We start from the raw sequence: 26,307 nt of genomic DNA, 5'->3' as shown, positions 1-26,307 counted from the left end.
ATGGAAAATTCTCTCCATGACTGTGTACCCAAAGAGACTAACTGATTAGCAATCTTTGTGGGAAGGTCAAAAGAATTGGAATTTATTCCAATATGCCTTTTTAGTTCTAACAGTGAAGAGCTATATACATGACTGTTGTGAGGAAGGTAGAAATAAAGAAGCATTTACATATCTTGAATTATAAAAGTGCTTAAAACTGTACCTGACCATTATGAAATACTTGTATGATTTTAAGAACTATATTCTACTTAGTTCTGGAGAGAATAAAATCAAATGATCTAAACCAAAGCTGTAAGAGAGGTTTTAAAGGTAGTTTTGTAAAAAGGCACATTTACATCAGTAATTTTCTCATTACTTACAAGAAAGCTCTTAAACGTCATGGTATAAAAGCTATAAAACTATGCAATCTTATATTACAAATACAGTAACAGATTAATAACAATAGACTCTGTTGAACAGAATATTCAGTGATTCACTACAGGTGCAAAAAAATAACACTTTAGTTTAGATAGCCAGAAAAATTACCATAAAAATTTAGAATAAATTTCTCAAAGAATGAATGCTTCCAACACAAAGATAGAGGCACTGTGCTTAGTGCAAGTTTAGTATAAAAGCTGAGGTCATGGAAATGAGGCTAGTGAGTAACTGAAATAGAATGCTGATTTTACAATTTTATATTCTCAAGAGCACTGTATGAATGAGAATTCCACTTGTTTCTACATCCTTGCCAACATGTGATCTGTTTAATTTAAGCCATCTTAATAAAGGCATATAAGGGTGTTCTTGTGGTTTGAATGTGCATGTACCTAATGACTAATGATGATGAATATCTACCTTTTCCTATGTTTTATTTGGCATCTCTGTATATTCACTGAAGTCTCTGTTCAAACATTTTGTCTATTTGCATTGGGCTGCTTTCTATTATTGGTTTTTAAGAGTTCTTTTCATATTCAGAATAGAAGTCCTTTCTCAGATATGTGATTTGCAAATATTTTCTCTATTCAATGCCTTATCTTTTCTTTCTTTCCTTTCTTTTTTTTAATCTTTACTTATTTTGATTTATTTTTGAGAGAGAGACAGCAAGCACGGGGAAGGGGCAAACAGAGGGACAGGGACAGATGATCCGAAGCAGATTCTATGCTGACAGCAAAGAGCCCAACGTGGGGCTCTAAATCAGGAACTGAATCATGAGATCATGACATGAGCCAAAGTCGGTTGCTTAACCAACTGGGCTACCCAGGAGCCCCTATCTTTTTATTTTCTTAAGAATGCCTTTTGTGGGGTGCCTGGGTGGCTCTGTCCATTAAGTGTCCAACTTTGGCTAAGGTCATGATCTCATGGTTCGTGGGTTCGAGCCCCGTGTCAGGCTCTGTGCTGACAGTCAGAGCCTGCAACCAACTTCAGATTCTGTCTCTGGCTCTCTCTGTCTCTAAAATAAACAAACATTAAAAAAAATTTTTTATAAAAAAAAAAATGCTTTTTGAGGAGTTGAGTTTATTAATTTTGATGAAGATAAATATATCAATGTTTTCTTTTATGGATTGTGCTTTTGGTGTTTACCAATCTGTTTATCAATCTTTACCTAATCCAAAGTCATAATTTTTTTATCCTTTGTGTTTTTCTCTAAGTTTTATAGTTTGAATTTTTAATTTCAGTTTCATATCTTCTGTATTATGAACTGTTTATACAATGCAATGTTAAAGTTTTATTTTTTGAGTGTGGATATCTAATTGTTCCAGCACCATTTACTGAATATATTAACTTTTCTCCACTGAAATACCTTTGCATCTTTGTGGAAAAATCAAATGAACATAAATAAGTGGGACTATTTCTGGACTCTATTCTGGTCCATTGGTCTACTTGCCTATCTTTATGCCTATGTCACACTGTCTTGATTATTGTAGTTTTAAAATATGTCTTGACTCAGGTAGCATAAATCTTCAAACTTTTTTCTTTTCTCAAATTGTTCTGGCTAGGTGAATTTCAGAATCATCCTGTCACCTGCTATAAAATAGCCTGTTAAAATTTTGACTGGAAAATTCTGATTGCATTAACTATGTATCAATTTAGGATGAATCAGTCTTAACAATAAAGAGTTTTCTGATCCACAAACATGGTATAATTAGGTGTTCTTTAATTTCTCTCAGCAATGTTTGTAATTTTCAGTGTTTTCGTGACTTTTGTAAACATCTTACACATCTCTTTTCAAGCTGATGCTTAAGTATCTCATATTTTTTTGATACTACTATGAACAGTATCATCGTAATTTCTAATTATTCATTCCTAGCATATAGGAATAAAATCAGTTTTTATATACTAATCTTGTATAATGCAACTTTGCAGAATTCACTTATTAGTTCTAGTAATTTTCCTACATGGATAATCATATTAGCAAATAAAGACAGTTTGATTTACTTTTCCTATTCAAACTGGTAACTTTTATTTCTTTTGTCTTGCAGCACTGGAGAGAATTCAGGTAATGTGTTGAACAGAAATGGTGATGGGACATTCTTGACTTGTTCATGATCTTAGAAAACATTCAGTTTTCAACCTTTAAGTATAACATTAGCTATAGATTTTTCAGAGATGCCTTTTAACAAAGTGAGAAAGTTATCTTTGATTTCTAGGTTGCAGAAAGTTTTTTTCAGGAATGGATGTTGCATTGTATCAAATTCTTTTCCTACATTTATTGAGAGGCTCACAAAGTTTTTCCTTCTCCGTTAATTTCGTGAATCATGTTAATTTTTTTAAATTTTATTTTTAATTTTTAAAATTTTACATCCAAATTAATTAGCATATAGTGAAACAATGATTTCAGGAGATTCCTTAATGCCCCTTACCCATTGAGCCCATCCCCCTCCCACAATCCCTCCAGTAACCCTCAGTTTGTTCTCCATGTTTATCAGTCTTTTCTGTTTTGTCCCCCTCCCTGTTTTTATTTTTGTCTCCCTTCCCTTATGTTCATCTGTTTTGTCTCTTAAAGTCCTCATATGAGTGAAGTCATATGATTTTTGTCTTTCTCTAATTTCACTTAGCGTAATACCCTCCAGTTCTATCCATGTAGTTGCAAATGGCAAGATTTCATTCCTTTTGATTGCTGAGTAATACTCCATTGTATAGATATACCACATCTTCTTTATCCGTTCATCCATGGATGGACATTTGGGCTCCTTCCATACTTTGGCTATTATTGCTAGTGCTGCAATAAACATGGGGGTGCATGTGTCCCTACGAAACAGCACACCTGTATCCCATGGATAAATGTCTAGTAGTGCAATTGCTGGGTCGTAGGGTAGTTCTATTTTTAGATTTTTGAGGAACCTCCATACTGTTTTCCAGAGTGGCTGCACCAGCTTGCATTGCCACCAACAATGCAAAAGAGATCCTCTTTCTCCGCATCCTCGCCAACATCTGTTGTTGCCTGAGTTGTTAATGTTAGCCATTCTGACAGGTATAAGGTGGTATCTCATTGTGGATTTGATTTGTATTTCCCTGATGACGAGTGGTGTTGAGCATTTTTTCATGTGTCAGTTGGCCATCCTTGGAATGACATCCAAGGATGTCTTCCTTGGAGAAGTGTCTATTCATGTCTTTTGCCCATTTGTTCACTGGATTATTTGTTTTTTGGGTATTGAGTTTGATAAGTTCTTTATAGATTTTGGATACTAACCCTTTATCTGATATGTCATTTGCAAATAACTTCTCCCATTCTGTCGGTTGCCTTTTAGTTTTGCTAATTGTTTCCTCTGCTGTGCAGAAGCTTATTTTGATGAGGTCCCAGTAGTTCATTTTTGCTTTTGTTTCCCTTGCTTACGGAGACGTGTTGAGTAAGAAGTTGCTGTGGCCAAGATCAAAGAGGTTTTTGCCTGCTTTCTCAAGGATTTTGATGGCTTTCTGTCTTACACTGAGGTCTTTCATCCATTTTGAGGTTTTTTTTTGTGTGTCTGGTGTAAGAAAGTGGTCCAGGTTCATTCTTCTGCATGTCGCTGTCCAGTTTTCCCAGCACCACTTGCTGAAGAGACCATCTTTATTCCATTGGATATTCTTTCCTGCTTTATCAAAGATTAGTTGGCCATACGTTTGTGGGTCCATTTCTAGTTTTCTATTCTGTTCCATTGATCTGAGTGTCTGTTCTTGTGCCAGTATCATACTGTCTTGATGATTACAGCTTTGTAGTATAGCCTGAAGTCTGGGATTGTGATGCCTCCTGCTTTGGTTTTCTTTTTCAAGATTGCTTTGGCTATTTGGTGTCTTTTCTGGTTCCATACAAATTTCAGGATTATTTGTTCTAGCTCTGTGAAGAATGCTGGTGTTACTTTGATAGGGAACGGTAATTAATTTTTAAATAGTAAACCAGTCTTGCATTCCCAGAATAAATTCTACTTTGTCATAAAGTATTATTTTTTTTTAATATATTGTTAGATTCACTCTGTTAAAAATTTTTAGAGAATTTTCTATCTATGTTCTTGAGTGACACTGGTCTCTAGTTTTGTAATCAGGATACTGGTGCCTCGAAGTAAGTTGAAAATTATTTTTCCTTTTTAATATTATAGAAGAGCTTATATGGATTTGATATTATTTCTTCCTTAAATGTTTGGTAGAATTGACCAAGGAAGTCACCTGGGCTTCTAGTCATCTAGAATTCACTTTGTGGTTAAGTTTTTTAACAGTAAAATTAATTTCTTGAATAGATACAGGGCTATGCAGGTTATCTAGGTTATCTATTTCTTATTGAGTTGGTTTTGGGAATTTGTGTCTTCTAAAGCACTTGTTCATATATGTAAGTTGTCAAATTTCTGGCATAAAGTTGTACATAAGATTCCTTCACAATTTTTTTTTTTTTTTTTTAAATTTTTTTTTTTCAACGTTTTTTATTTATTTTTGGGACAGAGAGAGACAGACCATGAACGGGGGAGGGGCAGAGAGAGAGGGAGACACAGAATCGGAAACAGGCTCCAGGCTCCGAGCCATCAGCCCAGAGCCTGACGCGGGGCTCGAACTCACGGACTGCGAGATCGTGACCTGGCTGAAGTCGGACGCTTAACCGACTGCGCCATCCAGGCGCCCCATGATTCCTTCACAATTTTTTAAAGATCTGTAGACTCTGTAGTGATGTTACCTGTCTCATTCCCGATTCCTACTAACAGTAATCTGCGTCTTTTCTTTTTTCCTAAACAGTTTGACTAGAGGATTATAACTTCCCACTGATCTCAAATAATCAGCTTTTGATTTCATGGTCTCTTTTTACTGGTTTTGTTTTCTTTTTAATTGATTCCTGCATTGATCTTTATTATTTCCTGTCTTTTCCTGACTTGGTATTTCATTTGCTTTTCTTTTTTTAGTTTCTTAATTAGGTATCAGCTGAGGTCAATGACGTACAACTTTTTTCCTAAGTTAGTGTTCAGTCCTATAAATTTCTCTTTAATCACTGATCAAGATTCCACAGCTCTTGATGTTTTCATTTTAATTCACTTGAAAATATTTGCCAGTTTCCCTTTTGATTTATTCTTTAACCCAAGGGTTACTCAGAATTATTTTAATTAGTTTCAAATTATTTGGGGACTTTCCAGTTATCTTTGATACCTAATTTAATTCCATTATGGTCAGAGAATGTACTTTTTAAGACTTGAATCCTTTTAATTTTTTTTAATGTTTATTTATTTTGAAAGGGAGTGTGAGAGAGAGTGAGCAGGGGAGAGGCAGAGAGAGAGAGAAGAGTGAAGAGAGGAGAGAGTTAGAGAGTGAGAGTGAGAGTGAGAGAGAGAGAGAAAGAGAAAGAGAATCCCAAGAGGGCTCAATGCAATGCGGGGCTCAAACTCATGAGCCGTGAGATCATGACCTGAGCCAAAAATCAAGAGATGGATGCTTAACTGACTAAGTCACTCAGGCGCCTCAAGACTTGAATGCTCTTAAATTGACTGAATTGTTTTATAGCCCAGAACATGCTCTGTCTCGGTAAACATACCATGTGCACTTGAAAAGAATGTGTATTCTTTGGTGGGGTAAAGTGTTCTATAACTGTTGACTATGTCAATTAGTTGCTACTGTTGAGTTTTCCATGCCTCTTATTTTCTGTCTTCTTGTTCTATCAATAATTGGAAGAAGGATGTTGAAATCTTGGACTATAGTAATGAATTTGTCTATTTCCAATTATAGTTGTATCAGTTTGTGTTTTATTTACTTTTAAGCCTTGCTTTTTGTTTTTTAAAAAAAATTTTTTTTAAGTTTATTCATTTTTGAGAGAGAGAGAGAGAGAGAGCAAGCGAGCATGAGCAGGGGAGGGGCAGAGAGAGAGAGAGGGAGACACAGAATCCGAAGCAGGCTCCAGGCTTTGAGCTGTCAGACAGAGCCCGAAGTGGAGCCTGAACTCATGAACCGTGAGATCATGACCTGAGCCGAAGTCAGATGTTCAATACACTGAGCAACTACCCAGGAGCCCCTAAGCCTTGCTTTTAAGTGCATAAACATTTAGGTTTATTTTCCAGTGATAAAATAACACTATATCCTTGGTAATACTCTTTGCCTGGCAGTAATATAATCACTCCAGCTTTTTTTGATTAGTGTTAATACAGCATATCATTTTTCATCCTGTTACATTTGTATCTTTAAATAAAAAGAGGGTTTCATGTAGATAGTGTATTATTAGATACTGTTTTTTTTAAATATCCATCTTGAAAATCTCTAATTGGGGCATTTAGACCATTGCATTTAATGTAACCACTGATATGCTGCTTCTGGCCATTACAAAATGAGAGAATGAATTTACCCTCCTTTCTGAAACGTACAAAATATATGAAATAATAGACTATAAGACACCGGATGTTAGGCAATAAAAAACAGTATCCCTCAGAGATGGGAAATACCAATTAAATATCTTTCCATGAAATAAAAGATTCTCAGGGCGCCTGGGTGGCTCAGTCGGTTGAGCGACCGACTTCGGCTCAGGTCATGATCTCGTGGTCCGTGAGTTCGAGCCCCGCGTCGGGCTCTGTGCTGACAGCTCAGAGCCTGGAGCCTGTTTCAGATTCTGTGTCTCCCTCTCTCTGACCCTCCCCCGTTCATGCTCTGTCTCTCTCTGTCTCAAAAAAATAAATAAACGTTAAAAAAAAATTAAAAAAAGAAAAGAAATAAAAGATTCTCTATTAATGTGCTTAAATTTTGTGTATAATGTATAACACCATAACTATATCCATACACATTGTGTGTGTGTATTTGTCTATCTCTCCTTGCTAAGAATTTAAGGTCCAAAAGATCAAAGACTTACTTTGCTTTACTCTATTATCTTTAGTACTGAGATCATACCTGGTGCAGAGCAGACATGCTAATATTTGATGAAAGAATGAATTTACAAATAATTTTATTTTGTCAATTGATGACTAGCATTCCCTTGAATGTCAGAATTTAACCATTCTTCTATTTCTAGGTATTTTACTCATTTTCAGTTGTTTGCTACTATAGACTAAGGTGAATAATTTATTGCCAAATCTTTGTTTACATCCTTTCCCAAACAACAACAAACTTCTACAAGTGGAAATGTATGGTGAAAGCATATGCAAACTTTGACGGTGTTTCAAATGTTCTGCACAAGTGCTCTCCATTAGGTCGAGCCTACCTAAACTAAGATCAGTAGTGTATAAGAATGCCTTCCTTGGGGGATTTTAATTTCTACTCTACCTAATCTGCCTCATTAAGTATTTAGAAGAATCAGAGATAACAAAACAATCACCTTCTACCTTTAATGATGTGGATGCCTGCTAAGCCATTGAGAGCGCAGACTAGTTGCCGATGTGCTTCTTCACACTCTGTTCCACATTTCTTCTGTAGAGATGTTAGCAGCTCTTCCATTGTCATGGTGCTAAAAGAAAAGGTAGATTGTTCCTGAAGAGAAAATCCTAAGTGCCAATATTACATCACATAAGATCAAGAGTATCAGACTCTTACAGAGTCTTTGTATATCTTCGGGATCTTTCTTTCCACTTCCATTTTACCACTGTCACTTTCAACTCAATTGCCTCTTACTATTCTGGCAAGCATTCTATTACCTGATCCCATCCTCCTTTACTTTTTCCCAGTTAGGTCAATGGAGAAGGGAAGTAGAAAAATCTTCCCAAAATATGAAGTACTAACATGATATGTTTGAAACAGTATGGGTGTTAGAAGATAAGATTAAGTCTGAATCTCTAGCATTATAATTTAATGAATCTCCATAAGCCTGAATTTTTTTTTATCTGTAAAAAAAATGAGGATTCTTCAAGGATCAGATCAAATGCCATTGCTGCCAAAAGGCTGTCTAACGTTAACCATTTATATAGAAATTATTTCCATATTCTAACTGTCTACAGCCATGTGTAAGTACCTCTTATGAAGTAGGTTTGCCTTATTTTATAGGAATCACTAATCTTTGTCATTTCCCTTATTTGTCTATAAACTGCTTAAAGGCAAAGACAAAAATATAATTCCTCTTTCTATATATTTTTAATAACACCTTATCTTTTTAACACCAGGTGCTAAAACAAAACAAAACAAAACAAAACAAAACAAAACAAAACACGCCAGTTGCTGAGTCACAGACTGATGAACAAACAATTTCTGGGATAACAGTGGACTAGATACTGTGGACACAAATTACAAAGAAAATATAGTAATCTAATTCAGTTAAGTTCCTGATGTAGGAACAAAAAATTAGAATAAGAACAAAAGCCTTTCGTATCTGAAGTGCAGCAAAAAATACACAAAACAAAAAAACAGAATAAAACAATAAAACCCCCAAATAGTCCTAACTTTAAAAGAAATGTTTAAAACCATGAAAATAATTTTGAGAATGTGGCTCTCTTTCATAAATGGGGTTCATGCCAAAGAAAAACCTCACTGCTAAAAATAACTGACAACAGCTCATTTATAAGACCCTGAATGAAACTGGGGCCTAGGAAGCTAATAGCTTAAACACTGTCTATCACTAATATAGTGTCAATTGCAGTGTAAGGAAATTGAAAACAAAACCTTTTCTGGAGTGGCAAAAACTCCCCACGAACGGCCTGTGGGTGGCAGCAGGCCTGCCTGAGCCTCAGCAGTGGATACAGAATGGAGGTGACCGTCCTTCGGTCCAGGCTGCTGAGCTTCAGTGCCCAGTCAGAAATCTTCCTGAGCTTTACTACTGCATCCTGGCAGCACACTTCATGCTGGCGGTGATAGAAATGTCTTTCCACTGGAGAAAAGTGAAGCCAGTGGACTTCTTCTGTCTGAGGGGGTATCTGGATCTGTAGGGAGAAGAAAAAAAGGATTTCACCTGAAAATTTAACTTTCCATCCCAGCTCTCGCTTCCCTTTTCTTGTAATGTCCTTAATCAGTAAAAACTTATGCTACTGACTTGGTCAATCACATCTTTCTTTGCAGACCTCCATAGTATCTTGGCAATAAAGCTGTAGAGGAGCTGAGGATTCTTCCTGCAGTAAGGGCGATAGAGAAGTCGAACCCACCAGTGTTTGACACAGTAAGGTTCAATACCAAGAAAGACCACCAACCCAAAAAGATCTGAGAAGAAAAAAAAAACAACAACACATTGAGAATAACTGTTTCTATATTTCTACATTACTATTTTGAATAACCGCTTTCATAGATATTACACAGCACATAGTACTTTCCATGAATTAAAACGCAGATTGTATAGACTCTTGAATCTGAAAGTTAATTCCACTTTGACTTACGTTTGTTGATACTACACTAGGTTTTGTGTTAGGAGCTAAAATGTGTAACCATTCCACAAACCTCGTATTTAATTCAAAAGTTTGAAATTTCCATCAGAAGTAAAACTAGAAAATGACTCACTTGTGTGCACCTGATCAAGAGATACATAAGAAGAATCAGGCACTCTCATGAGACTACTGGATTTAAGGCTTGCTGGATTAGGAAAGAAGTCTGAATGACATAGGTGATATGAAGAATATTCACTGATCCAATATTCATTACATTTTTTGGTCTAGTAATTCTACTTTTGGGAAATAAGACTAAAACCTTAATAAAAAACTAGAGACAAGATTAATCCACACAGTGACATTCATGCCAACAACATATAGAATAAAAATGACTCAAATAAAGAAATGATTAAATAAATCATATAGTACTCTCCATAAGACAAAACCTTTCTTTTCCTTTTTTTTTCAAATTTTTATTTAAATTCTAGTTAGCAAAAAATACTCGTTTTAGGAGAATTTAGTGATTCACTTACATATAACACCTGGTGTTCATCACAACAAGGGCCCTCCTTAATGTGCATCACTCATCTAGCCCATCTCCTCACCCACCTCCCTCCCTCCCTCGACCCTCAGTTTGTTCTCTATAGTTATGGTTTGCTTCAGCCCTTCCTTAGTTTCCCTCCTTCCCCTATGTTCATCTGTTTTGTTTCTCAAATTCCACATATGAGGGAAATCGTATGGTATTTAAGATAAAACTGATCTTCTTCTAATCCAACAGGCCTTGTGTTTGTTAGATTTACTTCGTTGTACTTGTATGTTTTATGATTGGGGAACCAATATTATAGTCCATGTTTTGCTCACTTAACATTATACCTTACAGTGTTTGCATTTATGATGGATTTTTAAAACATGAAAAATTGCTTAGAATATAATGTTAAGTGAAAAAAAAGGTATAAAATTATGCATGCAGTATGAGGACAAACATGCAAACATTTATATAAAAAAGATTGGGATAGTGGTTATGTCTTTAAATGAAGATTATGGCTCAGTGTAATTTTTTAAATATTTTTCTGCATTAAACATGTTCACATTGGGCTATATTCTCTTTAGAAACCATGAAATTTTTTTTCCCCAAAAACGTGATGCCCCTACCCACAACATTTATTCTGAAGATGCCTAACAAATATTTAGGTTGAATTAAGTTACTTTGACACTTTCTGAGAGTCCATTAACATCTAAAAAGAAATACTGCCTACATGCAGATATCAATGGAGTTGTACTTCTGTTTAAATCAATCCAATTGCCTATGTGCTATCTCTTCTTTGAGGTCCCAAAAGTGCCTCAAGCTCAACTTGCCAAAATCAAATTCATACTCTTTTTGCCCAAACATGCTTCTCCTCTAGTGTTATTCACCAGGAAATACAGTCACTGTACATGGAGTTATGCTACTTCGAAGTCCTGGCATCTCCCCATCACTGAATAAGCCTTATTAATTTTTTTCTTATCCACTTTTTTGCATTTCTTCAGGACAATCCTAGTTAAAACTCAGGGTGTCAGTATCAACTTGCCTAGATTACTTATTGTAGCCAACTGAGATCCTAGTATCCACTCTGTCCCACTTCTAAACCATTCTCTACACTGCAAATAGATTGAGTTTTTGAAATCCAAATCTAACCACGAGATGATACCCAACCACTTTGTTTAAATCTTTCGAATAGCTCCTACTATTCTTTTTTTTTTTTTTTAAATTTTTTTTTTTTCAACGTTTTTTATTTATTTTTGGGACAGAGAGAGACAGAGCATGAACGGGGGAGGGGCAGAGAGAGAGGGAGACACAGAATCGGAAACAGGCTCCAGGCTCCGAGCCATCAGCCCAGAGCCTGATGCGGGGCTCGAACTCACGGACCGCGAGATCGTGACCTGGCTGAAGTCGGACGCTTAACCGACTGCGCCACCCAGGCGCCCCTAGCTCCTACTATTCTTAAGAAAATAAACAAATAAAATTATTCATCATGGCCTACAGAGTCCTCCATGGTCTGATCTATATCCACCTATTCAATCTACTGGGTTTTCCAGTTTTCCAGCTCTCTGTATTCTAGCCATACTAATATCCTTCCATGCTCCTCCTGCCAGATCATCTTGGTATTTTCTGTTTCCTTTACGATAGAGAATTCTTTCCTATTTACTTAACTCATATTAATATTTCAGATCCTGGCTCAGCTGTCCCTTCCTTCGACATCCCTATTATGTGATGTCACAGAATGAGACATCTTTTCTGAAGCCTATTATAGTTTGAATTTTACATTTATCTTATACATTAAAGTTACCTTGACTACAGTCTTAACATTTGTCTTAAGTACTTAATAAATACATCTTCCCTTCTAAGCTGTAAGCTCAAGAAGGTCAGGAACCGAGTCTTTTTTTTTTTTTTATTATACTTCACAAAGAATAAATGAACCAATAAATGTACTACAAAGTACTTAAGTAATTTAGAGTCAACACTTTCGAAGAAGCTAAAATGAATACACAAATATATAAATGGGAAATAAGAACAACAAAAGCAGCAGTGGAAGCAGCTACCACTCACTGAATATTTAATACCTGCCAGGTACCATGCTAAATGCTTGCATACTTTATTATAACTAATCTTAAAACATCTTACTTCGCAAATAAGGAAAATAAAAATTTGAATGTTTATGTCATTTCTTTATGGACATACAACTGAAAAGTCAGTATGTCACCATGGTTCGTATATCCTGAAAACCAGTGCTTTGTATACTATACAAAGAAGTATATTACATAGACATGGAGTGGGGAGGATGGGAGGAGAGGGAGGCGTTCTTGCTACCTGGCTTTATTTCAGCCTGCCTGTAGAAACATACTAAAGGCCTCACAAATTATGGAATGAAAATATCCTAGCCTCATGTCCTTGCTCAGTGTGTAGTCAACCTGGGATTCACAAGATCTCTGGTTGTTGCTAATTAATAAATCATCAAATCTGGTTTATCTCTATCAGTCTAGCACAGTGGTTCTCAATGGAGGTGGAGGTGGAGTGGTATGATTTTGTCCCCCAGGGGATAATAGGCAATGTCTAAAACACATTTGTGTTTTAGAAGTGCTACTGCCATCTAGTGGGAGAAGCTAAATATCCCAAGACGCATAGGACAGCTCCCAACAAAAAAGAAGTATCCAGGCCCAAATGTCAATGGGGCCAAGGTTGAGTAATCCTGCTCTAACACGAAAAGAAAACCAATGAGACTTTCATTTTCAACTACAACATCGTGACTATGCATCTTTTCCTTCTCCTCTCTCTCTCTTGCTACCTTCTTTCTGTTTTCTACCTACCACTTTGGAGCTCTGAGTTCAGTTTAGACCTGCATCTACACTGCTCAGGAGGGCACAATGACTGTTCACCTTAGGACAATGGGACTACTCACCATCTATCCATTCTCATAAAAACAAAAACCATCCAATTCCATTTAAAAAGATGAATGCTTAAAACTACTAGGAGTGAAATATATGTACAATCACTTACGTAAGGATTTCAACAAAGGCTGAAAATACTTGTTCCTAAAAACAAGCAAGCTTTTCAAATATAGGCAAAATGTGAAGAAACCATACATTACCCTCCAATCCTCTCTGTACTGGAGTGCCACTGATACACCAGCGATTAATCCCACTCAAGCGCTGAGCCATTTCTGCAGCCTAATGAGAGAGAAATAGGCAATAAAAAGAGAAGGAAAAAAAGGCAGGGGAAATTAGGAATGTTTACTCCTGAGAATAGCCCGTGAAAAGCTATGCTTCAGGTCAGGCACACTCTCTCTTATTCACAGTTATCACACTCAAAGTTGAAGGTCATATTCAATGGGCCATCTTCTAGTACAGTGGTTCTCATTAGCAGAAGGTTGCCATGAGCCCTCCCCAAAAGAGGAAGAATAGTTCAAGTATGTATAGAATGAAAAGGCTCCCTGAATGACTGAGACATCCCCAACGCCACCCATCCTTAAGATGTGAACCAATGTACTAACAGATAAGATTCATAAATTGAGTGCAGATTACAAACTGGCCAAAGAAAATGGAATAAAGACATATGAACAAAGGCTAAATCAAACTCTATCTTCTAAAGTAGTATTTTCTGTTATGATATGATCTCTCCGATAAAAAGGTCAACTTTGGCCCAAAGTTATCAGAGCCTACACAATGAACTTTCCACTTAGCAGAAATGCTAGCAGAAGTCCCTAAACAGAGTTTACTTTGATCTGCATCACACATAAATTGCCATCTTATTCAAATACATATGGGCATTGCATATAAAGCAGTAATTCCTACAGTACCAAAATAACTCCTGAGGGTTATGTAGTTCAGAGCACAAAAGCAAATTACTATGTTTAGCAACAAACTTTTGGCCAATGTCAACACTGTAGGTTAATTACACTTAGATTATTAATATTTTTATGGACAACTTCCTCAATCTCTTTCCTCTTTTTACTCCCCAGCCCTCAGAAGATTCTGCAGAAATTCTCACTTTTACAGCAGGACATTCAACCATCTGGGCTTCATCAAGGCAGATCCTCCACCACTCCACAGCTACTAGGGGGCTGGGAATGGCCATATAGCGCTTCTGGTTCCGTAAACGACGCCCATCCTCACTGTTGCTATGTGGGATATCTACATAGTTAAGTTCTGAACGAAGGACATCATAGGTAATGATAACTATATCCTGTTCAGCCAAAAAGTGAGGCTGTAAAAAACCATCTTTCTTCACTCCTTGATATACCTAGGAAACAATCACAGACACAGTTACTGCAGAAAGGCTCATTAAAGATAATGGAAACATTCATTCTTACACCCTTACTGAGTTCTTTCCATTGTTTAGTTTAGTACAAAACATGCTATGAGATACACTCCATGTGTATCTAGACTCACGTGTCTAGATACGCGTCTAGAGAAAGCCACGTTAGGGTAGAAGACCGGTAACATAAGCATCATGAAGGGAAATGTAAGAGAAGTGAAAGTGATAGCACAGTGGAAAGACTAATGCTATGGCTGAGAAGGTAAATTCAGAGGAGTTAAAATTTGAGCTGGCTCTTAAAGAACATTTAGGAGTTCTCACAGGTGGAGAAAGGGGAAAAGGACTTAAGGGTAGGTAGGTAGGTAGGTAGGTACAAAAGCACAGAGGTATGAAGAAGTAGAACAAGAAGAGCTATAATTTCCTGAATGCCTTTTATATTTCAGACACTATGCTGCACTTTATCTCCTATCTTCAGCAACAATCTCATTAGTGGTTACTTTTATTCCTATCCCACACATAAGAAACATGAAGTGACTTGCTCAGAACTTGCAGAGCCTAGATTCAAATCAAGGTTTATCTACCCAACAAAACTGAGCTCCTCAATGGCCAAGAGGAGGTTTCACTTATTACTGTGTTCTCTCTCCCTGTCTATGGTAGTAGATGAAATATTGAACACCTTAAATAATATTTGTATGGAAAGAAGGAAGGAAGAACAAAGGGAGTGAAGAATACTAACATTACTCAACAAAATGGATTTAGAGGGAACATACCTCAACATAGTAAAGGCCATATATGACAAACCCATAGCTAACATCGTACTCAACAGTGAAAAACTGAAAGCTTTCCCTCTAGGGTCAAGAACAAGATAAGGATGTCTACTCTCACCACTTTTATGCAACATAGTTGAATAGTCCTAGCTGCAACAATCAGATAAGAAAAAGAAATAAAAGGTACCCAAATTGGTAAGAAAAACCTGTCACTATTACCAGATGACATAATAGTATATAAAGAAAACCCTAAATATTCTACCTAAAAACTATCAGAACCAGTAGTGAATTTAGTAAAGTTGTAGGACATAACATTAATGTACAGAAATCTGTTATACTTCTATACACTAATAAAAAAGAGAAATTAGGAAAATCATCCCATTTACAGTTATACCAAAAAGAATAAAATACCTAGGAATAAATTTAACCAAGGAGGTGAAAGACCTATACTCTGAAAACTGTAAGAAATTGGTGACAGAAATTGAAGATGACAAATAGAAAGATAAACCATGATCATGAACTGGAGAAATTAATATTGCTAAAATGTCCATAGAACCCAAAGTAATCTACAGATTCAATGCAATTCCTATCAATACCATTAGCATTTTTTCATAGAACGAGAACATATATTCCTAAAATTGGTATGGAACCACTGAAGACCTTGAATAGCCAAAGCCATCTTAAGAAGAACAGAACTGGAGGGGCGCCTGGGTGGCTCAGTCGGTTAAGCGGCCGACTTCGGCTCAGGTCATGATCTCGCGGTCCGTGAGTTCGAGCCCCGCGTCGGGCTCTGTGCTGACAGCTCAGAGCCTGGAGCCTGTTTCAGATTCTGTGTCTCCCTCTCTCTGACCCTCCCCCGTTCATGCTCTGTCTCTCTCTGTCTCAAAAATAAATAAACATTAAAAAAAAAAAAAAAAAAAAAAAAAAAAAAAGAAGAACAGAACTGGAAATATCACAATCCCAGATATCAAGATACACTACAAAGCCTGTACTAATCAAGTATATGGCACTAGCACAAAAATAGATACACAGATCTATGGAACAGGATAGAGTCCAGAAATAAACTGATGCTTATATAGTTAATTAATCTATGACAAAGAAGGCAAGAATGTACAATGGAGAAAAGATAACAAATGGTGCTGGGAAAACTGGACAACTATATGCCAAAGAATAAAAGTGAGCCACTTTCTTACACCATACAAAAATTAACTCAAAATGGAATAAAAGTCTAAATGTGAGATCTGAAGCCATAAAATTCCTAAAAGAAAACATAGGCAGTCAACTTTCAGATGCTGGCCTTAGCCAAATATTTACAGATATGTCTCCTTGGGCAAAGGAAACAAAAACAGAAGTAAACTGCTAGGACCAGTGAAAATAAAAAAGATTTTGCATAGCAAAGAACACCATCAAAATTAAAAGGCAATCTAGTAGATGGGAAAAGACATATGCAAGTGATCTATCCATTTAGGGGATATTAGCCAATATTCAAAATATATAAAGAACTTACAGAGCTCAACACCAAAAAAAAAAAAAAAAATCGATTAAAAAATGGGGATTTTTTTAAGAAGACAAACCGATGGCCAACAGACACATAAAAAAAATGCTCACCAGCACTAATGACAAATGCAAATCAAACCACAGTGATATATCACCTCACACCAGTTAGCATGGCTAGTATCAAAAAGACAAAAACAAGTGTTGGTGAGGATGTGGAAAAAAAGGAAACTCTTATGCACCGTTTGTGGGAATGTAAACTGATGCAACCACTGTGGAGAACAGTATGGAAGTTCCCAAAAACATTAAAAATAGAAATACTATATGATCCAATAATTCCACTACTGAGTATTTACCCAAAGAAAATGGAAATGCTAACTCAAAAATATAGTCACCCATTTTTACTGCAGCATTATTTACAACAGCCAAGTTATGGAAGCAACCTGTGTCCACTGATAGATGATGGATAAAAAAAATGTGGTATATATAAACAGTGGAATATTAGTTACAAAAAAGAATGAGATCTTGTTATTTGTGACAACATGGATGAACCTAGAGGCATTATGCTAAATGAAAGATGTCAGACAGAGAAAGATAAATCCCATATGATTCCACTTATATGTGGAACCCTAAAAAAACCAACCAACCAACCAACCAAACATAAAACATAAAACAGTATCATAAATACAGAGAACAAATAGTGGTTGCCAGAGGGGAGGGAATTGAGGGGGTGAGTGCGTGAAATAGGTGAAGGGGATTAAGAAATACAGACTTCTAGTTATAAGATAAATAAGTCACAAGGATGAAAAGTACCGCATAGGTAGTCAATAATACTGTCCTAACATTGCATGGTAACAGATGGTAACTCACTTGTCTTGGTGAGCATAGCATAATGTACAGAATTGTCGATTCATTGTTATACACCTGAAATTAATATAACATTGTATGCCAAATATACTTCAATTAAAAACAAAATACTAACATTAGTAAGTTACAATGAACTATGTGCCAGCACTTTATCAATTCATTTAACCTTCACAGTAAGTCTATGAAGGGGTATTAATTTTAGAACTTAGCACAGTTCCTGGCACGTTACAGGTACTCAATAAATATTTGCTGAATGAGTAAATTCTTATTTTACAGATAATGTAACTGAGGCCTCAAAGGATGACTCTGGATCTAAGAGGTAGAGATGAGACAGGCAGCTACTATTACACAATGCTGCCTTTCTGTCTGAGAGTGGAAATGCGTATATGAAGTCTTTTTCATTTACATGATGGATTTTTTCAAAAGCTTCCACATCTTTTAACTCAAAGCGCTTTAACTTCTGAAGTTCTGATGTCAGAAAAGAATACAGAGTCTACTGTTTCATTTCCCATTCTCAATTTCCTCTTCAAATTCTGATTTCATAACTATCTTATTAATTTTTGGGATAAACAACAAAGTGATAAAGGTTGTAAAAATTACCACAGGGAAGCAAAAATTGGGATTTTCCTATTCATTTAAAGAGTCCAAACTGCCTTACCAAGACTCGAAGAGATGATGACCTCACGTGCCTATTGATTTCATCCACCCACTGATGACAAATGGAACTGGGCGAGATGATCAGAGTTGCTCGTGTTGATACTGGCTCCATTGCAACAAGGCAATGGGGGCAGTAAAAAGGCTTAATCTTCAGATTCTTCTCTTCATAATTCACACATTTTGCATGTTGCCATAGGTGGCATTTCAGGCACTGAACACGAGGTTTACGGTCTACCTGATCAAGCTCACCACATATGCACTCAAAGCGATAATCTGAGGAATTACAGGGACTCCCGATATTAGATTGTGGCACATCACCGTCGGTAGGGTTTAAAGATTCAGCTTGGTCCTTTGCTCCACGTTCTTCCTTGATTTCAAAGATACATGTACTTTTAGATGTGGTAACATCAGTAATTCCAGAGTCACTGGTAGCTGGACAGTGATCTTGTGAACTGAGATTGATATTAGGCTGACCTTTTCCCTTTTTTGTGGATAGAACAGGCTTTTTCTTGAATTTACTACGATTTTTCCGAGGCTTATAGTAATAATAATAAGGATCATCATCATCATCAGATGTGTTTGATGGCAAGTATTCAGAATCTGTGTCTTTGTTCCCTGATTTTCTGGATTCTTTCTGAATTTTCCTTGGACTCCCTATTGCCTATGAAAAATATTATTTAATTAATTTATATCAATATAATTACAATACTGAAATTAAATCCCCAACCTTACTTATAAGCTTTCCATAAAAATCCAATAGCCACTCTTGCTACCATTTTCCCACTAGAAGAATCACTCCTGATCACTGGCTTTCAATCTGCCCTCTGTAAGAAGCCTCTCTGTGGTCTACAGGTCTAAAAAGGAAGGCTCTACTATTGTATAAGTAAAAGCTGAAGAGAATAAAAATTAGATAGGAAGCTACTAATATTTTGACATTAACCTCTTATAATTCATATTTTGTCTAAATCAATAAAAGACTAATAGTTTATAATACATAAATATACAAACTCGGGCAATTAACATATCAAGTACAAAAATACAGCATTTAAAGAAAGTGAAAATCTATTAGTTACTGCAATTAGCAAATAAACTCCTTCTTTCTTTCTGCTTTCTACCTGTACCCCTCCTGAAATTATTTACTGGATAACAATTCTGTGCCAGGCATAGTGTTAGATGCTGGCAATACAAATATGAGGAATATTTAGTTCCTGGTCTCCACGAGGTCTATTGGAAAAGAAAGAACAATAAAAAGTGAAACAATGGTACAAGAATGCCTAAGAGGAGTACAAAACAGACAGGGGCTGGGATGGGGAGGTAGGTGGCAGCATGAGCTTCCTAGAAGTGATGTCAGACCTGAGGTTGAACAGATGAGTTGGGACACTTGCCATGAATGGCACTAATTGAAGATTTTCCTTTTTTGGTGACAGAAGGATTATGAGAAGCATAGAAGTTCACTGCAGCTTTCTACCCTGGTTGGGGAAAAATGTTGGGAGACTCCCTACTCCAGAAAATGAACTTTTTTATCTGTCATTTCCTTCACAGTAGACAAGCTAGTAGCTCCACACTTTGATTTACTGTTATTAGTCTTTACTGGATTAATGGATTGATTTTAAAGTCTATTTATTTATTTTAAGTAATCTCTATACCCAACCTGGGGCTCAAACTCACAACCCCGAGATCAAGAATCTCATCTGACTAAGCCAGTCAGGTGTCCCATTTACCTGATTTATGTTTGCATAGCTATGTAATTATTTTTTTTAAAGCAAGCTTGAAATTAATAGCCCCCCAAAAGCAGTTTTATAACAAAATGTAAAAATTTTATAAGATGACATGGGAAAAATGAGAACTTACATAAAAGATTGAAAATGTATATAAAAAGCTAAGCAAATGTAAGGTATCATTAATATTTTTAAACTACAGAACAGATTTTTAACTGCTGACAACATTAGGATAAGGAGAGAGTCGTTTTATTTTTTTTCTCTCTCTTTTCTTAACGTTTATTTTTTTGAGAGAGAGCAAGAGTGCTGGCGCACGAATGGAAGAAGGAAGAGAGAAAGGTGAGAGAGAATCCCAAGTAGGCTTCTGTGCAGAGCCCAGTGCAGAGCTGGATCTTTGAACATGAACTTTGAGATCAAGACCTGAGCCAAAATCAAGAGTAAGACGCTCAACTGACTAGCCACCCAGGCACCCCTACTTTCTTCTCTTTTTTAAAAAAAGATTTTTTTGTGTGTTATTTTAAACTCTTTAATATGCTTAACCCACCGGGGGGGTGCCTGGGTGGCTGTTGGTTAAGCATCCGACTTTGGCTCAGGTCATGATCTCACAGTTTGTGAGTTTGATCCCCACATCAGGGTCTGTGCTAACAGCTCAGAGACTGGAGCCTGCTTCAGATTCTGTGTCTCCCTCTCTCTCTGCCCCTCCCATGCTCATGCTCTCTCTTTCCCAATAATAATAAATAAACGTTAAAAAATTAATATGCTCAACCCACCAAAATAATTCATTCAAATATTTATTGAGTACTTGCTATGTGCCAAGCACTCTTCTCTGGGACTAGTAAAATACAGTTTCTACTCTGATGAAACTTCCACTCAGGAGGTAGAAAAGAGATGATACAGGCACATGTGATTTTCCTAGTTTGTTTTTTATCTTCAGTCTCTAAAAGCCTTAGTGTCAAGTGGGATCTGTCCACTCCCTCTATAAGGCATCACACAGAGCAACTTAATAAATGTTCTGTTACCTGCTTTTTTGTTTTATCATATGTATCTTCTTCCTTGTAATTCTTCCCCAATGTAAAAGTCCCAGAAAAACCATGCCCTTTGATCTGTTTCACAAGACCTTCAAAAATTAAACATTTCAGCATCCGTTTCAGAAGACTCCTGTTCCGCTGAACATCGTATCTATATATAGAACTGACATACTTATAGATGGAAAGGATGGAAACTCCTTTTTTTCCATTCATTTCTTTCACAGCTGTCAGGATCATCACACGTGTAGCTATATGCAAAAGGATATGCTAACTTAGAATAATTGAAATTAGAAAAAAAACAGAAACATATTAAGAATAATATGCACTGAGAACTAAGACAAAAAAAGATTTTTATTGAAGATATGTTGTCTGTATATCATTTTGAAGAATATGTAATAAAAATTATCTCAATATATTAATAATATACTATGATGGAAATAACCTAAAGAAGAATTGCTCATTAATTTGTTAATCTACCAAAGCAACTATCATTTAAAATTATATTCGGGGAAAAAAAAACTTATCACAATTGTCCATGTATATGCTACCATCAGTAAAGGAAACATTTGTTGGTTAGCAGAATTTGAAGTGGCTATGCTGGAGAATAAACAAAGCCTGGTGTAAACTGTAAGCTCAAGAAATTTAAATACAACAGACTGAACAAGATCTATACCGAGAAAGAATGAATCGATCAAATGAAAGAATAAATCTTTACTTTTGTTAAGGTAATATGACTTGTAATTGATCCCATTTATACAAAGTATAAACCATGAAAACAATTATTCATAACAACTACAAGATCTCTCCCTATAAGAAATGCAAGAACTATGACAAAGATGACTGCAAAAAGGTATTTTCTTTCAGAGATTTCATACTTACGGGGACACTGAACTTTTTCTTTTGGTTCAAATTCCGTATTTGGGGTTTCTGTGTTTTTTACTTTTCCTCCAGACTGATGTGATGGAATGAAATAATTCACCACTTTTCCCTGATATAAACAACATTCAACAGTCACCCAGTGCTTTGCTTTCAGTAATTGGAGCTGCTTGTTAAAATTAACCCTTCTATTAGGAGATGCAAAAGAGTTGTAAAAAAATGATGAAAGAAAGAGCTAAATATGCTATTCACATATACAAACCTTATGTTTTATTTCAGGGCTACTGCTAGCTATCACTTGAAAACTGTGCATATTATCTTAAGTTACCTAAATGTTAAGTGTGAAACTTCTGAAATTAACTTAAAAAAAATTTTTTTTTAATCTTTATTTATTTTTGAGAGGGAGAGAGAGACAGAGTGTGAGTGGGCTGAGAGACAGGGAGGCACAGAATCTGAAGCAAGCTCCAGGCTCAAAGCTGTCAGCACAGAGCCTGACGGGGGGCTCAAACCCACAAACTGTGAGATCATGACCCAAGCCAAAGTCAGACACTTAACAGACTGAGCCACCCAGGTGCCCCTTCTGAAATTAACTTTTCAAAGGCTTGTTTAAATATGGAATTAACATAGAAGTTACCGAGAGTTAAATCATATAGTTAATATAGAAGTTACTGTAACACTGGGGCACCTGAGTGGCTCAGTTGGTTGAGTGTCCAACTCAGGTCATGAGCTTGCAGTTCATGAGCTCGAGCCCCCATCATCTGCTGCTGTCAGCATAGACCCTGCTTTGGATCCTTTGTTCCCCTCTCTCTGCCCCTGCCTTGCCTGAACTCTCTCTCTCTCAAAAATAAATAAACATTAAAACAAAAAAAAGTTACTGTAAAACTATATATTCCAACTCATTTGTTTTTTAACAACGAAATAGATATTTTCTATTCCCTACTCAAATCTACGAGGTTAACTTTGCAAACTTGACCCTACCAGAAGATCACATTATCCCTAAAGTTGTGGGCACAGTGAGCCCTACACGTAATGATACTCTTACCTAGTGTGTTGATTTTAGGTTTTATTACCGGAAATTATGAACTATGAGCTGCACGTGCTTCAGTGGAGCTGTTTCTTTTTTTCCTCCATAAACTCTAAAATTTGTATTTCTAAACACAATTATATATTTTAGAACAAGGACTCAGAGTTTGATTCATTTAGCAATCTAATTACAAAGCTATTTAGCCTTTAACAAAGTTTGAAGTATTAGATTCTATGACTTACATACCTGAGATTTGTACAATTAAAAAAAATTACTTTCAAAAATATTTACTGGTAATATGGAGGCTTGTAGTAGTGACAAAACATTTGAGGGAGTAACAGTACTTTCCTATGAGTTTCTCTGCCAACGAGAAGGAATCTTGGTGACAGCATATCCCCTTTCCTAGTTGGCCAACATCACTTAACAAAAACCCTGCCAGGTCACAAACATCCTATTCTCTGTGCCCGCTTGAGGTTAACGAATAACTAGTACAATTAATTAGCCTCAGAGGAGACTAAAAGTGTTGGCTTAAGTGCCAAGCAAATGTTCAATATATGATGCTTTTTGAGAACATATGTCCCCTGCTTTCTTGGCCCTATGGTACTACTCCTACCTCAGGAAGAGTGAGAGCATCTTGTTTGACATCTTGTCGGGTATGTGTCAGAATCAGAGCCAAAACCTCCACTGTCTTTCCAAGACCCATCTCATCTGCTAAGATTCCGCCAAGCAACTGTGGCCCAGCATTTGGGTAATCACGGATGATGCTGAAGGAAAAAACAAGAAAAACGTATCACAGGAAGGCAAGTAAAAATTATACTATTCCTAAAGAAAACTGGAAGAAATCCATAAAAGTCAAAGTTTTTTTAAACTACATTTTAGTGTGAAACAATCTGAAATGCTAGGTCACTGAATAAAGAACCATGATAATCAAAAAACTGCCTGAGCTGACAAGTGAGTCTGCAGAAACAGGAGTGGTACTGGTAAATAACATCGTTCTTTTCTCTTCTTTAAATAAAAGGAGGTGTGTCTGCCTTCTTTCTGTGTCTGTGAAGAAAAAAACGAGGATAATAACCACTGATTCACCTATGATGTTGCTATGTTTAATGACTCCTACGACTTTAATAAAAGAAATTAACAAATCTAATGAAAATATGAGAACTGGTCCATAGAAAGATGACATTTTTATTTAAAATTATAATCTCTTTAAATATGAGTAACTAAGCTTCTTAAATCCATTATTTTCCATTCATTATAGAAAAATGACAAGTACTATTAATTTCATATTTGTCTTACCTATAAAAATGATAAAAATATAAAGTCTAGTAAGACTTCGACTTAGTATTCCTTCCTAAGGTACTGCCAAGGCTAAAGACATATGCGACCAATGTCATACAGGTTTTTGTAACATTTACTTTTAATATCTAGCACATAAAGTTTGCCTTACCAGCCTGTGTACGGATTGTAGTAGAGTTTCAAACCCTCAGATGTAACAATCTCTCGCCATAAGAAATGCAGGGTATTTTCTAAAAAAAAATATAACCATAAGAACAAGTTTTTGTTTGTTTTCCTTTCTGCCAGAAAATCACGTTAAAATAAAAATAAGTTAATAGTCAATATACTCCGGGAAGCTACATACACATGGAAAAAGGCTAGGATCTCATTCTTTTTTTCAGGTATTATTCTTGTAATTATTCTTCCTTTGCTTTGGGCACCAATATTTTCCACATAAGTGTTATGCAGAAAAACGAAGTACAGCATATCACAGAGAATTAACAGGAAAAGAAAATGAATACAGGAAAACAACTCCTACCCAATGAAGGAAAATAGCTTATCCTCTATAATTCCTTCAAAAAGTTGCCGAAAACCTTTAAATAACTCAACAGACATATGCTTGTGGGCTAATACGTTAACTCAAATCAGACCTAACCTTTTAGAGGGGTCTGATAGCAGGAGGAAAATCTTATTTAACTGAAGAAAAAATATCTTAAACACTGAAGTATTGTGTATTTCAACCAGAGTCTTCCATATTTCTTTCCCTTAATATTTTAAGTTGTTTAAACCAACTGCCAAATTAGGAAGAATGTCTGTATCTACCAGTGAAATGGCAAGTAATTTTGCTGCCTGCTTTAGGGATTAACAGGTGAAGTAGGAATATAGATACATAGGGTTTATAAAATGAAAAAAATTAAAAGATTAAAAAGCTTCAATTTATGGGAACCACAGGGAACATAACTATTAAATGGCACATGGGATTTAATCAACAAAATCCATTCTGTGGATAAAAAATAATAAAATACTGCTATATGCAGCATGGATGAATCTCAAAAAACATTATGTTCAAAGAGGCCAACTTCTCCCCCGCCTCAAGTGTCCGCGTTTTGCCATTCTATTAATTGTTTCAAAAACAGGCAAAACTAACTTATGGTGGCAGTAGTTGCCTCCTGAAGGGGTTGAAGTAGGAGAATTGACTGGGCCATGAGGGAACTTTCTGAGGTGAGGGAAATATTTCATGTTAGCACTGTATCATAGATATAAAAAGACAAAATCAATTTTAACAATTTTATTTAGCTTAACATAAACAAAACCTTATCATTTCCATATGTAATCAATATAAAATTATGAATGAGATACTTGGCCTCTTTTTTTGTACTATTTGAAATCTGGTATATATTTTAAATTTACAACACATAATCTGGGCAGTCATTTGAAGTCTCAAGAGGCACGTGTGGCTAGTACCTTCTGAGAAAATCTAGTTCTATGTCTTAATTGGGTCATTGGTAACACAGATGCATAGATTTAGCCTAATATATCAAATTGTGCCCTTAAGAGCTGTGCATTTTACCCTAAGTAAGTTATACCTTAATAAAATTATGCAAAGAAAAGTTACTGCATTTTGGAGAAAAAATAATCCAGTCTGTAGGAAACTACAGAGCTAACAATTTCCTCAATGACTAAATTATAAGAAAAAAATACAGAATGTGAAGAGATAAAATCTATGGATTAAAGAAACTTAAGTGACAACAATTCCAATGTATGAATGCTAGTTGGTTTCAAATCTGAATCAACTGCAAGACAGAAAGAGAAACAGAGAGAGAGAAAGGGAGAAAAAAAGAAGGAAGAGAGGAGAGAGATTTGGCAGTATTAAAGAATTACTGGGTTTAAAAATCCATCATAACATATATACTTTATATCTGTTTAAAGCAACCCTTTCTTTCATTGAAATAAACTGTGACATTACCAGATTAAATGATATGATATGTGAAATTATTACTTCAATATAATTTAGAGTACGGATGAGAAGTAGGAAGAAATAATGTTGGTTATAAATGAATATTTTCTAAAATTAAAAATTAAAAAGTGACATTTGCTGGATTAAAAAAGTATAAACTGGA

At 35.9% G+C, this 26,307-nt stretch overlaps 1 protein-coding gene across 3 annotated transcripts in view; it reads right to left on the bottom strand.

Annotated features, from left to right (window-relative positions):
- SHPRH (SNF2 histone linker PHD RING helicase) overlaps nt 1–26,307 on the bottom strand; it is a 95,009-nt gene that overhangs the window by 55,508 nt on the left and 13,194 nt on the right. For all 3 annotated transcript variants that reach the window (XM_019425039.2, XM_019425041.2, XM_053904403.1), the window contains 10 exons: nt 24,360–24,438; nt 23,529–23,679; nt 21,895–22,003; nt 21,007–21,263; nt 18,271–18,930; nt 14,218–14,469; nt 13,319–13,397; nt 9,368–9,531; nt 9,001–9,257; nt 7,734–7,855 (listed from right to left, as the gene is read on the bottom strand). In XM_019425039.2, coding sequence (XP_019280584.1) covers nt 7,734–7,855; nt 9,001–9,257; nt 9,368–9,531; nt 13,319–13,397; nt 14,218–14,469; nt 18,271–18,930; nt 21,007–21,263; nt 21,895–22,003; nt 23,529–23,679; nt 24,360–24,438 — 2,130 coding nt within the window. The remainder of the gene's footprint in view (nt 1–7,733; nt 7,856–9,000; nt 9,258–9,367; nt 9,532–13,318; nt 13,398–14,217; nt 14,470–18,270; nt 18,931–21,006; nt 21,264–21,894; nt 22,004–23,528; nt 23,680–24,359; nt 24,439–26,307) is intronic.

Source organism: Panthera pardus, unplaced genomic scaffold, assembly GCF_024362965.1.
Source record: "Panthera pardus isolate Hobbes unplaced genomic scaffold, ASM2436296v1 HiC_scaffold_17, whole genome shotgun sequence".
Lineage (NCBI taxonomy): Eukaryota > Metazoa > Chordata > Mammalia > Carnivora > Felidae > Panthera > Panthera pardus.
This window is presented reverse-complemented; position numbering and strand designations above follow the sequence as displayed.